The sequence below is a fragment of the Equus caballus genome, chromosome 18 (assembly GCF_041296265.1).
Source record: "Equus caballus isolate H_3958 breed thoroughbred chromosome 18, TB-T2T, whole genome shotgun sequence".
NCBI classification, from domain to species: Eukaryota; Metazoa; Chordata; class Mammalia; order Perissodactyla; family Equidae; genus Equus; species Equus caballus.
This window is the reverse complement of record NC_091701.1, coordinates 2,931,880-2,949,995: the sequence shown is the minus strand read 5'-3', so window position 1 is coordinate 2,949,995 and position 18,116 is coordinate 2,931,880. Positions and strand designations below refer to the sequence as shown.

Here is an 18,116-nt window from a genome sequence, read left to right as displayed (position 1 = left end):
AGGCCAGTCCTTCTTGGGGAGGGCCTTACAAGCTGATGCCAGCAGGTGTGGCAGCCCCCTCAGCGGACACAGAAGAAAAGAGGAACCTACCAATACTTCCAAGTCAGGAAGCACTAACAGCTGCAAGGAGTTCCAAACCACGATCCGGGAAGGCGCTGAACACCCGTCCATCTCCACCTGTCACCTCAAGGCATGGCCAGCGGAGAACGACCTAGGCTGACACGTGAGGCGCGGAGACGCAGACCCCATGAAAACCCTCACCTCCCGCACCACAAGGCCCCCCACTCCTAGGCCCCCCAATACGGCCGAGCTGGGAGAGCTGGGTGGAGAGGCTCCAGAAGTGCCCCCACGGCAGGGAGGCGTTGTTGAAGCCCCCGTAGCGTGCTTGGCTCCGGGAACACAGGGAGGAGGAAGAAAGGGTCCTCGCCCCAGCTCCAGTCTGCAGAGGGCCCCGTCAGGGCAGCTAGCGCAGCCGGGTTCACCTGCTTCTCAGTTCACCAGCCAGGCGGTCACTCTATCACCCACACGGTTGGGGGAGGGTAGGACCTGGGCCTGCTGGAAGGACGGCGAGGGTGACATCTGAGACTCTTGTAACCAGGCACCAGGCAACCCCAGGCATCCAGCAGACAGATGCCGGCACTACCACTGTTGCCTTGGAGAGGTGCTGGGTCCCTGGGCAGATGGGACCTCCACAGCACCCAGGCCCAGCCCCAGCCCCAGACTAGGGGAGCATTCAGCAAGTAAACTCAGTGCAGACAGGCTTATAAATGCACGAAGCCAAGGTTCCCTGGCCTCTTGAGGAAGCTCATTCAAAAACCACCCGCTGAGTGCCTGGAACAGAAGTGAAGAGAGTGGGAGCAGGTGACAGAGAGGGCAGAGCTCTGTCACCTGCCTGGTGCACAGCCCCACTCCCAGATTGGCCAGCAGAGGGAGGGTCTCTTGAGGACCCTGGAAACCCCTCCTCCACCTGGCCTCACGCTGTTGAGCTCAGCAACTTCCAGGCCTGGGGCGAGAGGCATCTGGCTGGCCAGGCATGGCGTGTTCTGTTCCTGCTACAGACACCCACTCTGGGTGGGGGCCCCATCTGCCCCACCTGGTCCTCCCTCTCCTGGCTGTGAGGGCAGCTGGGCCTCCTACTCAGGTGGACAAATTCCAGAGAATGGTGGCCAGAGGCCTTTCACCCCTAGTGACCCAAAGACAAAACCAGCCCCAGGAGGCAGGGGTGCAGTAAGAGTGGCATGGCTGAAAAGTGGGGCCAAGGCCACCTCTGCTAGGCAGCCTGCTTCAAAGGCTCTGGGCCTGCTGGCAGCCCCCAGAGCAGGTTGTGCACACTCTCCCCTACTGGGTCTCCTGCACCAATTCCCTCTGACAGACAGGATGGTGCCCCCCCACCCATCCCTGCAGGCAGGGAGGCACCCACTTTGCCTACTGGGGTTGGTCAGTGCCCAGTTCCAAAGACCTACAGCTCTGGTGGGCAGGAGAGTGCGTGGCGGCTGCAAGGCCCCAGGTCCAGCACATTCTAGCTCAGAGTGGCTAGACAACAGAGATGGCGTTAAACCAGAAAAGGGCTTGTGGGAGCAGACCCAGTCCTGGGCAGGAAGCAATACTTCAAGGGTGCTGGACAGGCAGACCTGTAACCACTGTGGCCTTAAGGGGGACCCGGAACATCACCCTCAGGCTGGGAGCTGCTGGGGTGGGGGCAGGGTGCAGGCTGGGAAACAAGGAATAGTGGGATGCCCCCCCCCACCCCCAGCTGTGGGGCCTCAATTTCCTGACAGTCTGGGAAAGACCACAGGAAAGGGCTCAGCCGGCACAGCAACGCCGCGGACCACGTTCAGCTATGAACTGGCCAGACACCTGAGCTGTATCCCCCAAACAAACGCACAGAGACCCTGCACGTTCCTGACCCCAAACAGTGGCGGTGAGGAGAACCAGGATGTGGGTCACACCAGCTCCCCCAATCCCAGCCTGTCTGCAGATGCAGTGCTAAGGCCAATACAGAAGATAAAGCAGAGGCACACAGAAGACGTCCCTTCCGGCCCTCCGCAGCCCAGCCAGCCTCGGGAGAGGGCCCATAGAGCACCACCGCCGCCAAGAGGAAAAGAACCCCAACTTTTAACCACCCGAAACCCAGCACTGCTCCGGTTCTGGCTACAAAGTGATTCCCAAGAGAGCTGCCTCACACACGAGACAGTCCTGTGCCCCACCTGCACAGACAAGGGAGCCCCAGGGAAGGTGTCTGGCTGCACAGGTGCCCCCGACCAGCTGCTGCTGGCCGGCTTTCGTCCCTCTCTCACAGCAGGCTTGCACCTGGTTCTGGCCCAACTACGACGGCAGGCAGCTCTGCCTCCCCCTGCCCCAGGTCACACTCCGGCCTTTGTTCTACCTGCGCACACGGCGGGCAGAGCCAGCCCCTGCGCCGGCAGCTCCTCCCCGCGGGGGCCCCAGGTGAGGGGGCGAGGCCCAGCCCTCCCCTCACTTCCGCTCTGGGTAAGGGAGCCGCGCAGGGAGGCGAACGCTCCAGGTGGCCTACACACGCACGGGACCCCGCTTTCCCGCCAGACCACCGAAGGCCAGCCCGGACCCATACCGGCAGGTGCAGGTCCGAGGACAGTGGGCGGTGACCGGGGGCAGCCCAGGCACTACGGAGCCTGGCGGGCGGTGGGGACAGCAGAGGCACGGAGGAGGTGAGAGCGACGTTAGAGGGCAGGGGTGACAGCGGGCCCAAGGAGATGAACTGGGGGCCTCGGGCGCCCAGCAGGTCAGGAGTGGGTCCAGAGGCTCTGCGGCGCGGGGAGGTGGTGGGGGGGGGGGACGCCCAAGAGGGCAGGAGAAGAGGGCAGGGAGGGCAGGCCGGGCCCGGGGGAGCAGCCGCGAGCTGGGACCCACCACCTCGGCCCGACAGCGCGGCCACGCGACGGGCGCTCACCTGGGCGTGCGCAGCGCGGCGGGGTCGCGGCGGTCCAGCACGCCGGGCACGCAGTTGGTGAGCTCGGTCCAGTCGGCGTGCAGCCCGCAGCTCCAGCCCGTGGAGAAGCGGGAGAAGAGCCAGGTCTCGCGGCGGTTGGGTCGGTAGCAGGTGCACTTCTTCTGGCCGGGCCGGCAGTCACAGGGCACCTCGAGGCGCACGTTCTGCACGAGGTGGCGGCCGAAGGTGGTGCCGCCCGTCTTCTGGATGTGCAGGAAGACGATCACGTCGTCGCCCTTCATGTCGAAGCGCAGCGAGCGCTCCAGCTCGCGCACCGGGAAGTAGTACTTCTTCTCGTAGTGCGGGTCGGGCGTGGGGAAGAGGTCCAGGTCGTCGGGCGGCGCGCGGCCGCCGGGCGCGCCCAGGCTCAGCCCCGGGCCCGCGTACTGGTACAGGATGAGCATGAAGCACGCCGAGCCCGCCACCACCAGCACGAACTTGCTGGCGCGCTCAACCATGGTCCTGCCGCCGGCGCGCCGCCGCCGCATGTGTCACCATCGCCGGCAGCCCGGGCGCGGGGCCTGGGAGGCGGGGGGCGCGGGCGCAGCTGCCTCCGCCGCCACCGCCGCCCGCGCTCCGGCCCGGCCCGACTACTCGGCGCCCTGGCCGCCCGCAGCGGCGCGCGCCCCGGCCCTGCGCGGCGCCATGGCTGCTCTCCGCCCGGCCCCGGCTCCCCGGCCGCCCCGGGCTCGGCCCCGGCTCCGGCTCGGCCCCGGCCCCGGCCCGCGCCCCCTGCGGCCCCGCGCCGGCCACCGCGCTCCGCTCCGCGCCGAGAACGCTCTGCGCCGCCCCGCGCGCCGCCGCGTCTCCGCAGTCGCCGCCGCCCCGCCCCGGCCCGCCCCCGGCCCGCCCCCGCGGCGCCTCTTGCCGTCGCCGCCCGCGCCGGCCCTCGGCTCCTCCCCAGAGCCCGGGGCCCCAGGCCGGTGCTGGGCGCCGGGGCCGGGTCTCGGGCCGTGGCGAGGCCTCTCCGAGGCGGGCCGCGCGCGGATTCCCGTCCGCAGAGGCGTGGGGAGGCCTGCGGAGACGCTGAGCCGGCGCGGGCGGGCCCTCTGGGCTGGAGGAGGGCGAGCGGCGGCTGGCGCCTCTGGGGGCCCGGGTCCCCTCCCCCACGTCCCGGCTGCGGGTGCAATAACCCCGAAAGGCGTTGACCTTGCACACTGGGCGCTCGGAAGTTCCAAACGCGAGGGGGCCCGGCTGGACTTGCAGGGCCCTGGGGGCGGTGGGGGCGGGAGCAGTCGCGGCCGGCCAGGGAGGGGGAGTCGGGGGCGCGCAGCTACGCCGAGCCCGTAGTGGGGAGAAGCGGAAGTTTCCGCAGAGGCCTTCGGCCTGGCTGTATGGGGTCCCTCCTTCTTTGAAAGGCATTTCAGCCAATGTGCGGTTTTTGTCTGTGTTTATTATAACCCCAATGAAAAAGTTATGAAACTGGAGCCAATAGTATTTGAAATTGTGAGAGTCCACAAAGAAATTCCCACTTCTGGCTTTGGTGGCTGGGTCAGAAGGTCCGGCGGCCCGTACCCACGCCACCCTGCCCTGACCCCACCCTGCCCTGACGTGAGGGGCCAGAGGCGCGAGGGGATCTTAGTATTTTGACGCAGGCTGGAGTGGCCTCTGGGAGGCAGGCCGGCTGACAGCCTGGGTTCAAACGCCCCCGTCACCCCCTGCCAGGGGCTCCCTGGTTTCCTTCTGTTGGGGGTCCTGAAAGTATGGGGTAGGGGAGGGTTTGTGAGGGTTTATCGTGTCAATTATAATTGTTAAAAATACATAAAATCACACCAGAAAGCCCTCCTGGAAGCAAACCTGGAGAACTGGAAAGACGACCTCTAACACCGCAAAACCCAGCCAAGAGGGGAGCATGCCATTTCCAAAAGGGGCTGAGGCACACCCACTGTGGACAGGGGAGCACAGGGCCCTGAGCGCAGGAGGGGGCGACCCAGAGCAGGCCAGGCGTGTGCCCTAGGGCCCCAAAGCTCCGCCTGTAGCTGCCTTAAGGCGTCCCTGGCCTGGGGAGGCCGGACTTCCCAGTGATGACTCACTCTGCCAGGACTAGGCTGGCACGCCCTGTGCCTGGAGCTGCCCGCCTCTGCCTGCAGTCGCTCAACCCCTTTTCCGGCTGAGTTCGGGATTGTCATCCTTCATGGGCCTTGAGGCAGCAGCCCAGACCTGGTGGGCAGAGCTGCCCTGGGTCAACCCCTTAAGTGTCTTTACCCAGATGACAATCCTCTACGGAGTGGTAAATCATAATTAAGGCACATTTTTACCCAGAACTGCCGGGTGCCAGCCATCGTGGCTGCACCATTTCCACTCCCATCAGCAGGCTTTTGGGGTAGACTGTGATAACTATTGTATGGAAGAGAGAACTGAGCCTCAGACGGCGAAGACCCTGGCCAAGGTCGTGTGGCTGGCCGCTGGTCCCCTCCCTCTGGTGCTTCCTTTTCCTGCCCCGAGAGCAGAGTGGATGAAGCCTGAGCAGGAGCCTCCCCAGTGGGCACCCTGCCTCGGCCCTGGGTGTCTGGGCCCAGCTGGAGCCCACGGGGCCCTCCAGGGCTGGCCCAGCTCCTCTCACTCATGGGTCAGCAGAGCTGGGCTTCTGATCCTGGGCTGGCTGGCTCCAGAGCCGGCCCTCACCCACGCTTGCACTCCCCTCAGCTCCCCCAGGCCAGCGGCCAAGGCTGGGGTCGGGGGCAGTGAGAAGGCCTGGATGAAGATCCCTGCTGCCAGGTAGGAACGTGGGTCCAGGCTGTTCAAGGGCCAGCTTGAGCCAGAACCATCTCTGCTCGGCCTGTGGCTCTGTCTTGTGACAATCTCACTTTCCCAGTGGGGAAACTGAGGCCCAGACAAGGAAGCAGGGCCTAGCACAGGGACCCCACTCGGTGGCTGCCCCTTCCATGGGCTTTGAGGGGAGCCAGAGCGGCCTGACCGGGGGATAAACGGCTTTCCCAGGGAAGCGGCTTAATCCAGCTTCGTACCTGCCAGAACGGCTGCTAGGGAACCCCTAGTTAGCCAGGAAGCCCTTTCTTTCCAGAATTCTCTCAGAAGGAAGAAAATCTTCTTGGTTGGCTACAGGCCTTTATTCAGTTTTCCCCTTGAAGTGTGGCGCATGCACTGTGAGACCCCATGGCTTTAGGTGAGCTTCTTGTATCTCAAAGTCGAGTCAGATGAAGCACGAATCCTGAGTCAAGCTGCTTCACTGAGGCAGTGTACATTTGGGAGCAGGGTGGAATGCAGACCACCCCTTGCTGGCTGGGCAGCTTTCCTCAAGCTGCTCCCTGTGTGGGGCCTTCAGTGTCCTCCCGCAAAAAATTGGCGGAAACATGCACAGTATAGGGCAGGTGTGGATTTCAAGTGAGGGCAGAGCACAGCCAAGCACCTGGCACTCAGTAGGTGCTCTTTGCTCTGTGCTTCCTTCCTCTCCCTACTGGATCTGCCCAGGAGCCAAGGCTCCCCACAGCCCTAAGTTTGTATGTGAATATAAGGAGGGCCAATTGTTTGCTGAAGACAGGGCCTAGCCCTGAGTGATTTCAGAGTCCAGGAAAAAGCAATCGCAGCTCTTTGCTCCGTGACTGTCTTTGTCCCCTGAATATCCACTTCATAATTTCTTTAGCTATGATCTCTGACTCCATGTGGAAGAAAAAGAAAAGAACATAGCTAGTGGTAGAATGAGATGATCACATAAAAACAAGTCATTGTGCTTCTGCTTCGGGAAAGTGCAAGCCACGATAAGATTTCGGCTTTAGGAATGACATGTAATTTCCTTTGAACCGAAAATAGTCTCAGAACCCCAACTCAAGCTTTCCCGCCCTCGCCGCCGTGCGTCCTCAGGGTCTGAGAACCAGGAGATCAACCGCGGCGCCCTCGGCCGGGCGCGCAGTGCCGCGGAGGGGCGCGCGGGGGCAGCAGCGGGCCCGCGCCGCCGCCGACACTGCCGGGCGGGGGGTTTCCACGCTCGGTCCCCGGTTCTCTGTCGCCGGCCGCCCATTGTTGTTTCCGAAGGGGTCGGGGGCGCGGGGCCCGCTGTCCTCAGCGCTTCGTCGGGGACGGCCCCGCTTCCTACGGCGGGCGGAGAGCGGTTTGTTTAAGGACAAACTTTTAAAGGGGACTCCGGATGGCGGATCGGCGTCGCCTGCGGTTAGACGCCCGCGGGGCCGCCTGGGGACGAGCGGCTGCCCTGACCCCGCGGGGCCGGGCCCGGAGGAGCACATCTCCCCTGGGCTCTGCGCGCTTGCCGCCTCGTGCATTTGCCCTCCTCCCCCCCAGCCCCGGGGTCCGAGGGGGGCCCCGCCCTCCTGTCTGAGGCCTCCTCCTCCAGGGAGCCCTCCCACCCGCTCCCTCCCACCGCAGAGCTGCGCCCCGGCCTGGCCGCTCCCCGCAGCAGCCGCTGGCACTGCAGGCTCTGCGGGGGGCCCCGTTCTTCTGCTCCGGCCCCGCACAGAGGCCTGCCCAAGGTCTCCCCAGAGCAGCCGTCCGTGGGTCGAAGGACTCAGGCGTGAAGAGGCCACCAGGGCCACTGGGACGCCTGCTGCCCTACCTCCTGAATGTGGAGGGGCCGGCCGTCCCTCGTTCCCTCTGCCTGTCCTGACTGCGGAGCACCCTGAGCAGGGCCCTGCGGGCGCCTTGCTGAGCACTCTGGCCCCATTGCTGTCCTCCTCTTCGCTCTTCCTGTCCTCTCCGGCTGGGTTGTAAGGCCTGCTTGCATCCTTTTGGGAAGAAGGTGGGAGTCTCAACAGATGAGTGAACCTGAGCAGTTCAGGTGGAAACAGCGTGGCTCTGATCTCCCACCCCCCAAGAGCTGAGGTGTGGGACCCAGTTGTGGCCCATGGGGAAACTGGTGTGGCCGGCCTGGCCTGGGTGACCACTCACCCCTCGGAGCTCGGCCTGGCCCTCTCTAGCCCGCGTGCCTCCTGTGTAAAGGGGGCTGATGGTGGGTGGCGGGGACCCCTCCTGCTGTGGTGGAGGCCGTGTCCTGGGTCCCCCTCCCCACCTGGACGCAGAGAGCAGTGAAGGCCAGCCTCTTCCCCGGGGGCGTCCCTGCTGACCAGGTTGTTGACAGGGCAGGGCCGGAACGGGCAGGCGCGGGTTCTGCCAGCTTGGGGCTGCATGGAGGGGCACAGTGTTGTCCTGAGGGCAGTGCCCTCCTCGTCATCGCGGAACTTCTCGGGGACGCGCCTTCAGAAATTCCGTGGCGCTGAGCCTGCGTCACAGGCAGGGTGAGGTGAGAAGTGTCTGTGCTGTGTCCAGCTCCCGGTGGGACCTCACCCCAGATCTATGTCATTGTTTTATCTGCCAAGAAAGGGCCCCAACCCACTGGGGTGGGGGGAGCTGCCAGGGAGTGCCGTGGGGGCGCTTCAGGAAGAGGCACTGGTGGGAATGTTCCCTGGGGGGAATAGGACCCTTTTGGGGGTTGGGTGGAACAGACTGACGTAAGCCGCCAGGGCCTTGGGCACTTGCTGCCGCTGCCCCGCCCTGGCTCCCTGAAGCCCCAGGCTGTGGGATGAAGGAGGGCCCGTCCAGGGCCCTGATGCCTTTCCAAGCTGGGGGGAGGGGGTGGGGGCGCGGTCAGCAGCCTCAGCTCCTTGTTGGGGTTTGTGACCACCTCATGCCTCTTCCTCTGTTTCCTGTCCCCAGCTGGTCCCACTCCCGGGTGTCCTGCCCCGTCCACGCCTTTCTCTCTAGAACTCACTCCGGTGCCTTCCCCCCTTTTCTCCACTGCAGCCCTTCCTGGAAGACAGCCGCCCGGCACCCCCACTCTGACTCATGCCTCCTGACTGTTACTGAGATTCGCCCTCCTGATAGGTGAAAGTCGGCGCACCCGTCGGTTGGTTTTCTGACAGAAGTGCCCTTCCTGGGTAGGGCCACAGGACCTTCAGGGGGGTCCGGGCCCCGGCAGGTGCACGGAGCTGGGACTGGCGGCTTTGGAGAAGGCCTGGTTTCAGAGGGGGTCCCGGCGCCAGCGGCCCCAGTGCTTCTGCCTGTGTGACCTGCCTGCCCCAGCGGCACTGTGGGGAGGGGCTGTCCGTCCTGGAGACCAGGGCCTAGAAGGCGCCCTCCGCCCCCCACCCCGTCCCTGTCCCCGTCCCCCAGTGCCTGCGGACCTGGCTGGCCACCACAGGATGGCCACGGCGCTTTCTCCCAGCTCTACAGTGACCACATTTCTCTTTGCTCCAGATGGGAATGTTCTTGCTGTTCCTTTCTGTCCCATCTCTTCTAACCTCCCGCCTTTAAAGAGGACCCTCTGTGGTGACTAGACGCAGGCCCGGACAGCTTGGGGTTCTGAGCAGCGGGTTGGGGTGGGGGAGCTCTCTGGGCTCCACAGAAGGGTGGTGGCATGCAGGGAGGCTGCCCACGGCAGCACAGCTGCTTCAATCCCACAGCTATGGGGCACATCACACTGCAGTGTGGGGTACACCAGGGTGTCCACTGGCCTGACGGCCTGGGCTGGTTATAAGGCCCTGCTGTGGCCCTGTCCGCATGGCTTCTGGCAAGGGGGCTCCCCTTGGGCAGTGGGATGGTGAGCCCAGCTCAGGCAGAGCCCCATGCTCATCTGTGACAAGAACCAGCCTCCTGGCTGGTGCTGGTGAAGGGCTTCTCAGGTGCTTTAATTGGCTCCATGGGCAGTTCTGCTTGCAGCCCCTCCTGACCGATGAGGAAGTCGAGATCAGGGAGGCCACGTCACTGCCAAGGCCTGGGGGCCAGCTGGGGGCGAGGCGCTGGGGGAGGAGGCCTCTGCCTCCAGGGGGAGAGGGTAGGGGAAGGGGCTGCTCTGAGCTGCCTTCAGTGCCCCGCTCACCACGGGCAGCCAGGGCCTCCGTGTGGGTGTTTGCTGCCTGACTTTGGCTTTTGGGTCGCTGGAGCTTGGGGTGCTCCTTCCCTCCTCACGCTGGTCCCTTGAAGCTCACCTGGGCTGGGGACCAAAGAGGAGAGTCTGGGCCTCGGCCTCACGAAACAGCAACTCCTGGGGCTGTTGGGAGGGAGGGTGCTGTGTTCCCATCCCAGCTCTGTCTAACCAGCTGTGTGAGTTAGCGGTAAGTTAACCTCTCTGAGCCTCGGTTTCCTCATCCGTAAGATGAGGATCATAGTAGGACTGCTTCATCAGGTGAGCGTAAGGAGTAAGTGAGCCGGCGCGTGTAAAGGGCTAAAGATACTGCTGATCCGCAGGAAGCACTGTGTTAACGTCAAGCCCTGTGCTGGGCTCCTCTGGGCATTATATTATTCAGCTCTCTCAGCTGCCCATTGGGCATCATTCCCCCATCACAGGTGGGGAGATTGAGGCTGAGCAAATGTAAGTGACTTGGCCAAGGTTACACTGTCCCCTGCCTGGCGAGAGCCTTGACTGAGGGTCCTCTCCACCCTCCCTCTTCCCAACAGCCCAGCTCTTGGGGAACCTGAGAACCCAGTTCTGGGGCAGAGTCCAGGCCTCCGCTATCCCTGGCTTGGCCCGACTCTCCCTGGCCTGGCAGGGTTTGGGGCTTCTGTGTTCCCACCCTGGGACCCTCCTGCTTGTGCCTCTAAGCTCCCTATTTCCCTCACACAACCTTCTTCACTTTTTTGTGGGAGTAATGTTTTTTGAAATATGTTAGTACACCGTCTCATTTGCATCTCCCAGCCTGGCCACTCCCTCTCCTGCTGGAGGCGTCCATTCGCCCCCGTGGTTTGGGCTTGCATGAGCGAACCTTCAGCTTCAGAATTCCAAATCAGGCCTTCTGAGTTTGCACCTGGCCAGTAGGCTTGAAAGGCAGGCTTTGTTGAGAGTCAAAGATTTTCTAGATCTTTTCTCTCTTAACATTTGAAGATAGAAGTTCTTGAACACAGCACTGTCAGTGGTGGCCCAACCCCCTTGGAGCTTCTGGGTGGAGTCTGCTCTGCAGGGCAGCCTCTGCCCACAGAGGGAGGCCCCAGCAGGACAGACATGGTAGGCCACACGGTCAGGAGCGTGGACGGGCTGTGTGTTCTCCCAGGCAGGCTTTGCTTTCTTGCTGGCTAAGATGGGGCCCAGAGGCTCGCTGTGCCCCAAGTAGGGACGCAGAACTCAACCGATCCTGGGGCAGGGTGGCTCCCTGTGTGCTGGCCCCCCGCCCCCGCACCAGGCTAAACCCTTGCCAGCCAGGTCTGGGGGCTGCAGCAAGGCCTCTGCCAGCCGGCAATACTGGGCAGCGGCCAGCTCACGCCCGGCAGCCAGCCCATCTCTCACGGCTCTCACCTGCCCTCCTGCTCTTGGGGCCTCTGGACTCCTAAAGAATTCAGAATCCTGAAAGGCCAAACATTTACTTGATCTGTACAAGTAGGGACCGGGCTGTCCAAAGAGAGGGTTTGAAGATCCCTCCTGGTTGGACACAATCTGAAGCACTTACGGAATGTGCTTTAAAATGCTCCAGTGGGGCGAGGGCTGCTAACTGCTGATGCGGGGAGGAGCGGCTGCGGGTTCATTCTGCCACCCTCTCTATCTCTGTGTGAATTTAAACTTTTCATAGACGGAAGCTGAGAAATGAAATAAAGCCTTAATTATTGGGTCAGACTGGAATGACTGGATGCGACTCTCGGGTTTTGTCTGTGGTAACCCTTGGACGGGTCTGTCCGAGCAGATTGGAGCAGACAGAGAAATAAAAAGCAGTGTTTCAACTGCTGGGCTGGACGAGGTGGCACAGACCTGCCCTCCCTGCTCCTCCCTGCTGAGCACAGCTACGGACCCTGGAGATGGCACAGGAGACGGCCCACAGAGGACTCTGGAAGGTGGAAGAGGACGGCATGCTGGCGTGAGACCCTGGGACTGGAGGAACAGCACAGTGGCAGGGCTGCTTGCAGACCCCACCTGACAGAAGGAGGGACCCAGGCCTGGCACTTCCCGAGCCCCAAGGAGCTGCTTGAGGAGCCCCAGGCGGGCTCATTCCCACCCCATGCCCCACCCCCCCACCCCGTGGACCGGCAGTGCTGCTGAAAACAGGTGAGCGGAGCAGCAGCAGCAGCAGGGTTGGTGCGAGGTCTGACGGCAGTAAGTGGCCGGGGGGCAGTGTTCTCCTTCCCTGCTGGGCCTGCCTCCTCCCCTGGGGGTTGGCGAATCCCTCCACCTACCTAGAGGCACCAGGAGGCTGGGCCTGGGGAATCCCATCTGCCCCGCAGGCATCAGCAGGGGCCAGTGGGAGCCCCAGCCACAAGAGATGGACCAAGATATGCTGTGAGGCCCTGACAATGAGATTCTCCTCGGAAACACACTGCAAAGCAGGCCAGAACCTGTGTGCTAACCCTCAACTGGTGACTGGCTGCTAAAATAAAACGTATGGCCGCGCGCACAGTCTCCAGACATAGTAGCAAATATGTCAGAAGTCCAACAAAAAATTGCCCATCTTACGGTGAACCAGGAAAATCACAACCTGAATATGAAAAGAAAATCGATTAATGCCAACCCAGAGATGAATTAGATGTCGGGATTATCTGGCAAGGGTTTTAAAGTAACCATCATGAAAATGCTTCAACAAGCAATTACAAATTCTCTTGAAACAAATTAAAAAATAGAAAATCTCAGCAAAGAAACAAGTTATAAAAACTATACCTGAAAAATACAATAACAGAAGTTTTTTAAAAAAGCCCAGTGGTTGGGCTCGGTAATAGAGTGGAGACGACAGAGGATAGAAAATCAGTGAACTTGAGGACAGAACCATAGAGTCCACCCAATCTGAGCATCAGGGAGAAAATAGATTAGAAACAAGGGGCCCATGGGACAACAGGAGATCCATCAATTGTGTTATGTGTCATCGGAATCCAGCTGGAGGAGGAGAGTGCGACTGAAAGAGGACTTGGAGAAATAATGACTGAAAATATCTCAGATTTGGCAAAATACATAAACCTACAGATTCAAGAAGCTGAGTGAGCCACCAACAGGATAAGCCCAAAGAAATTCATGTCAAGACATTGTAATTAAGCTTGTGAAAATGAAAGACAGAAAAAAGTTCGTAACAGCAGACAGAGAGCCCTGCCTTCTTTTCCTTTGCGTTTCCCTAAGACTGTTCTTACTGTTTTTAAAAAAAATTTCCCTTTATCATTGGTGTGCCATTTGATTTCAACAGCATTATTTATTACATAAGTAATACATGGTGATTGCAAAAAAAATGAAACACATTATTCATTAAAAAGATAAAAATTACTGCAATCCCACTGCCCAGATGACTCTACCATTAACATCCCGGTATTGGTCTTTCCAGACGTGGTTCTATGTGTGCAAGTGCATGTGAGCAAGCATTTTAGCTAAAATGTAATTGTAGAATACATACCATTCTATGACCTACTTTTTCATTTTAAAACCTGTTGTGACCATCTTTCCTTGTCAAGAAATGGACAAATATATCATTATTCTTAATGACTGTGTAGAATTCCATTGTATGAATATATCACAATTTCAATAATCACAAATGTTGAAAATTTAGGTTACCTTTTTCAAGTTGTAAATAATGCTGTGATGAACATTTTTGTATGTATATCTTTGTGCGCTCATCTGGTTATTGCCTCAGGATAAATTCAGAAATTTTGAATTTTGGAGTGAGAGGATATGTGTGGTTTAAGGCTTTTGATAAACATTGTCAAGTCGTCCTTCCAGAAGGTTCACCAGTGAATACTTCTGCAAGCAGTGTGTGAGAATGCTAGTCTCCAGGAATACCGGGCCTCTTACCCTATCATTGCATGCTCCCCTCTGTCCAGATGGGGTGGCTTCCCCACTGTTGTCCTGAGTGTGCGCAGCGTGCTCTCCCCTCGAGGGCCTTTGACTTGCTGATTCCTCCACCTGAAACGTTTTCCCCCAGACATCCGAACAGCTCTCACTTTCTTCAGGTCTCTGTTCAGATACTGTTTGATTAGAATTGCCTTGCCTGTTCATCTTAGGGAACAGAGCCATCCCCTCTTCCCTGTTACTTCCTAGCCACCTTACTTTCCCTTATATTTCTCCCTAACACTTGTCACCTTGTCTCGCGCACACTAGGTCCTTAGGGCCTAAGGGCAGAGACTGTCAATTCACCTCTGGATTCCAACTCCCAGGGTTGCATACAGCTCCCATTGATCCTGCGTGTGGAGGATGCTGAACAGGCAGCCATTGCTTGGACGACTATTGTTATTTTTAAGCTGTAGGAGGTTGACATGTGAAAAATGGTATCTCACTATTGTTCCAATTTGCATTTATTCAGTCACTAATTAAAATGAACTTTTTTCTCTTTTTGACCATTTGTTTTTCTTATTTTGCAAATTACTCATTCAGTTGCTTAATTTATTTTTCTATTGAGGTGTCTATCTCTTTATTTTTAATAGTTCTTTAAATATTAATGTGATTGACAAATAAATGAAAAGCAATAGGATGTACTGGAGTATGTGAGGAAGCCATTTGGTTTAAAACCAATTGGCCTGAACTTGTTTTTCTGGAAAGGCCTGATGTGGCCTGTTGAGCGTGCATTGCACACCTGCTTTAAACATCTACAATGTCCCAGAGCCAAGAGTGATGCCCTCAAAGATAGGGATGTTGCCTCCTCCCATATCGGCATTTCTTTAAGGATAAGCATCTCTTCCCCAAAACTAAGGATTAATGACTGACCTGCTTTATCTCATCTCATGACCACTGACCTGCTGACCACCGACCTGCGGTGCTGATCTTGTGACCACTGACCTGCTGTGCTAGCATCTTTTGACAGCAGTAAAAGAGAGATTCCTGTCATATGTGATGTATGTTCTTTGTGCCAAGACAGTATATAACACTCTGTATACCCTTCTTTGGAGAGCTTCCTTCCTTGGTGAAGGTAGTTTCTCCCGGCTCTAGGCCTCAACCTGGCTCATATAACAAACTCACCCCAATTGTGATTTATAAATTGATTATGGATTATTTGTGTCAACAGTATTAACCCCCTGTGTACCATAGATTTTAGAAATAATTTCTCACAGATTTTCATTTATTTTTTCCATACATAAGTTCTAATTTTCTGTTTAGTCAAATCCATCTATTTTACTTTGTTTTCTTATCTTGATGTTGTGTTTAGACTGTCTCTCTACACCTCTAGATCATATGAAAGTCACCTTATAAATTCTTTTAGTACCTTTATTGTATCTCTTTTAATATTTAAAATTTAAATCCACCTGGAATTTATTTTGCTATAATATATGAATAGAGCTAACTTTTTTCAAATTGTAAGTCAATTTTCTCAGTAACATTTATTGAGTAATTCATCCTAACTGTGAGAACAAGCTGCTAAGCTACAAAAACTATTGTTTTAAGAAAGCTACCTGAGAACTAAAGTTATAAAGAAACTTAAATGTACCAAATTCCAGAAAGTGGAAGAGGCTGACAACTGCTTTTATCCCTGGTGGAGTAGGGAGAGGGAGACAGCTGCTATAAATGAGAGGGGGAAGAAAACAGCCACACAAATACAAACGTGAAATAGAACAACAAATACAGATACATAGAAAATAGAAAACAAATAAATGGGGTAAAAAGGAAACAGCATCTGGGCTGGTAGAGTGGATTAGAAGGCTGAGAAGCCCAATTGCAGAGCAAGTCGGCCCCTGTCTGTGAGCCAGAGCAGCCTGCAGCCCAGGCCTGGCCCCGGCCTCCATGGCGGCAGGGACGTCCTTGACTGGGGAGCAGAGGTCATTAACTCTGGTCTCGATGCTTGTCCCACAGACAAAATCTGGCACACCCAAAAAGCAAAGTAAACCAAACCAAAATGGAAAGTGATGAGGCGTACAAAGGAGCAATAAAATGTGACCCATGGTCGGGAGAGGAAGTAACCAATAGAAGCAGACCCAGATATTGCCCTGATGTTGGAATTATCAGAAAAGGACTTTAATATGCTGTGACACATCTGTTAAACGATGCACCAGAAAAGACAGACAACTTGTGGACACATACAGGGAATTCCAACAGTTATGGAGACCAGATTGAAGAGCCAAATGGAAATTCTAGAAATGAAAAACGCTTTGTCAAAACTGCAACCGTTAGTTCCTGAGCTTACGAACAGCAGATGAAATAATCAGTGAACTTGAAGATAGGTTAAGAGAAAATCTCCAAATTGAAATACAAAGAGAAAAGAATATTAAAAAACAAAAAAGAATATCCAAGATCTGTGGGGCAATATCAAATGATCCAATATATGTGTAAGTGGAGCATCAGAAGGTGATGTGAGACAGATTGGGGAAGAAGAAATATTTAGCAGAGATAACGGCAGAGAATTTAACAAGACTGATGAAGGACATCAACTCATGATGCAGGAATCTCAGTGAACCTCAAGCAGTATAAACACAAATCAAACCACACCTTGGCACATCATAGTCAAACTACTGAAACCCAAAGATAAAGACAAAATCTTAAAAGCAGACAGGGAAAAAAAGACATTATACAAAGGGACAATGGAAAAACAAAGTATGCTGACTTTTCATGAGAAACAATGGAGGGCAGGTGACAGTGGAACAACATTAAATGCTGAAATAAAAACAAAATAAAAAACCTTCCACCTCAGATCATACAGACATTAAAGTGATAATGAGGGGATATGATGAACAACTTTATGCCAATAAATTCAACAACTTAGATGAAATTGTCAAATTCCTTGAAAATAGCAAATACTAAAACTCACACAAGAATAGAAAGTCTAAATAGCTCCATGTCTATCAAAGATATTAAACTTATAATTTAAAACTTTCCTACAAAGAAAACTCCAGGCCCAAATGGCTTCTCCAGGAAATTCTATCAGACATTTAAGAAAGAATTAGTACCAAGCCAACAAAACTCTTTGAAGATAATAGAGGAGGAGAGAACACTTCTCAACTCATTTTATGAGGCCAGCATAGCCCTGATACCAGAACCTGACAAGAAAATTCTAGACTAACTGCAGACTAATATCTCTCAGAAACATATGTGCAAAAATTCTTAACAAAATCCTAGCAAATTGAATTCAGCAATACATAGAAAGAATAATATGCAATGACCAAGTGGAATTTATCCCAGGGATGAAAAGTTCATCTAAAATTCCAAAGTAAATGTAATTCACCACCAGAGGAGACTGAACAACTAAAGGAGAAAAAGCGTGTCGTTATGTCAATAAATGCAGAAAAAGTATTTGATAAAACCCAACACATACACATGATTTAAAAAAAACCTCAGCTAATTAGAAATAGAAGAGAATATCTTCAATCTTATAAATGAGATATACAAAAACCTACAAAAGTGAGATCAAAAATACTTTTTAAAATAACATTAATAACATTAAAAATACCTAGGAACAAATCTGATGAAAGATGAGCAAGACCTCCGTACTGAAAACTGCACAAACATTGTTGAGAGAAATTACTAAGAGCCAAGTTAATGGAGAGATGCACCATGTTCATGGACTGGCGTTCACAGGACAGTCATGAACCACATAATGGTGTTTTGGTCAATGATGGACCACATATATGATGGTGGTCCCTTAAGATCAGTACCCACACAACCTAGGTGTGTAGTAGGCTATATCAGCTAGGTTTGTGTAAGTACTATCGAGGATGAAGAAATTTTCCTCTACCCTTTTAGGTTCTGCTAGCTTGTCTAAGAATTAAATTGATGTGAGACAGATTAATAGGAGAAAGATAAAAGTTTAATAACATGTATACCTGGGAGAATCCCAGGAAAACTGAGTAACTTGCCAAAATGGCTGAGGCCCTCACCTTAAATACCATCCTCAGCTACAGACAAAAGCAGCTGTTGGGGTGGGGAGAGTCAGGGACTTCAAAGGGAAGGAAGGCAATTCACAGGGAGGTGAAATGGAGCAAATGTTTGGAAAACAAGTGTTTGGGAGCAGAGAAACAGAACACAGAGGGAGCCCAACAAACAGACTGTCCTAGGTTCCTCCCCGTCTACCACCTAGTTCATGTGAAGCTAAGGTGATAGCTCGCTTCCTGAGACAGGCTTCTTTAGCTGAATTCTTTTTGGCAGTTAAGGGGGAGGTAAAAAGAAAAACTTTGAGTCTTTTGTTTCTTAGAAATCAGCCTAAAATAATCTTCACGTTAGGGACGCATTTGTGGGGTGGCAAATTTTGTTCCCCTTCAGTACACTCTGTGACATTTGCACAGTAACGAAATCATCTAAAGATGCGTTTCTGAGAACATATCCCTGTCATTAAGTGAGACGTGACTATATTGCGAAGATGTCAAT

The 18,116-nt window shown here is 55.3% G+C and overlaps 1 protein-coding gene and 1 long non-coding RNA gene across 3 annotated transcripts in view; one reads left to right on the top strand and one right to left on the bottom strand.

Moving 5' to 3' along the window:
* HS6ST1 (heparan sulfate 6-O-sulfotransferase 1) overlaps positions 1-3,591 on the bottom strand; it is a 46,477-nt gene extending 42,886 nt beyond the window's left edge. Inside the window, exon 1 of the mRNA XM_023622627.2 lies at positions 2,930-3,591. Within this exon, the coding sequence (XP_023478395.1) occupies positions 2,930-3,456 (527 nt within the window). The 5' untranslated portion in view covers positions 3,457-3,591. The remainder of the gene's footprint in view (positions 1-2,929) is intronic.
* Positions 2,478-14,164, top strand: LOC138918736 (uncharacterized). 2 transcript variants are annotated; one of them, XR_011428442.1, is made up of 2 exons: positions 2,478-2,687; positions 8,678-14,164. It is a non-coding gene; the product is annotated as an uncharacterized lncRNA (long non-coding RNA). The 2 variants fall into 2 exon arrangements; XR_011428443.1 differs by lacking the exon at positions 2,478-2,687 and adding an exon at positions 6,831-8,177.
* The last annotated feature ends 3,952 nt before the right edge of the window (positions 14,165-18,116 follow it).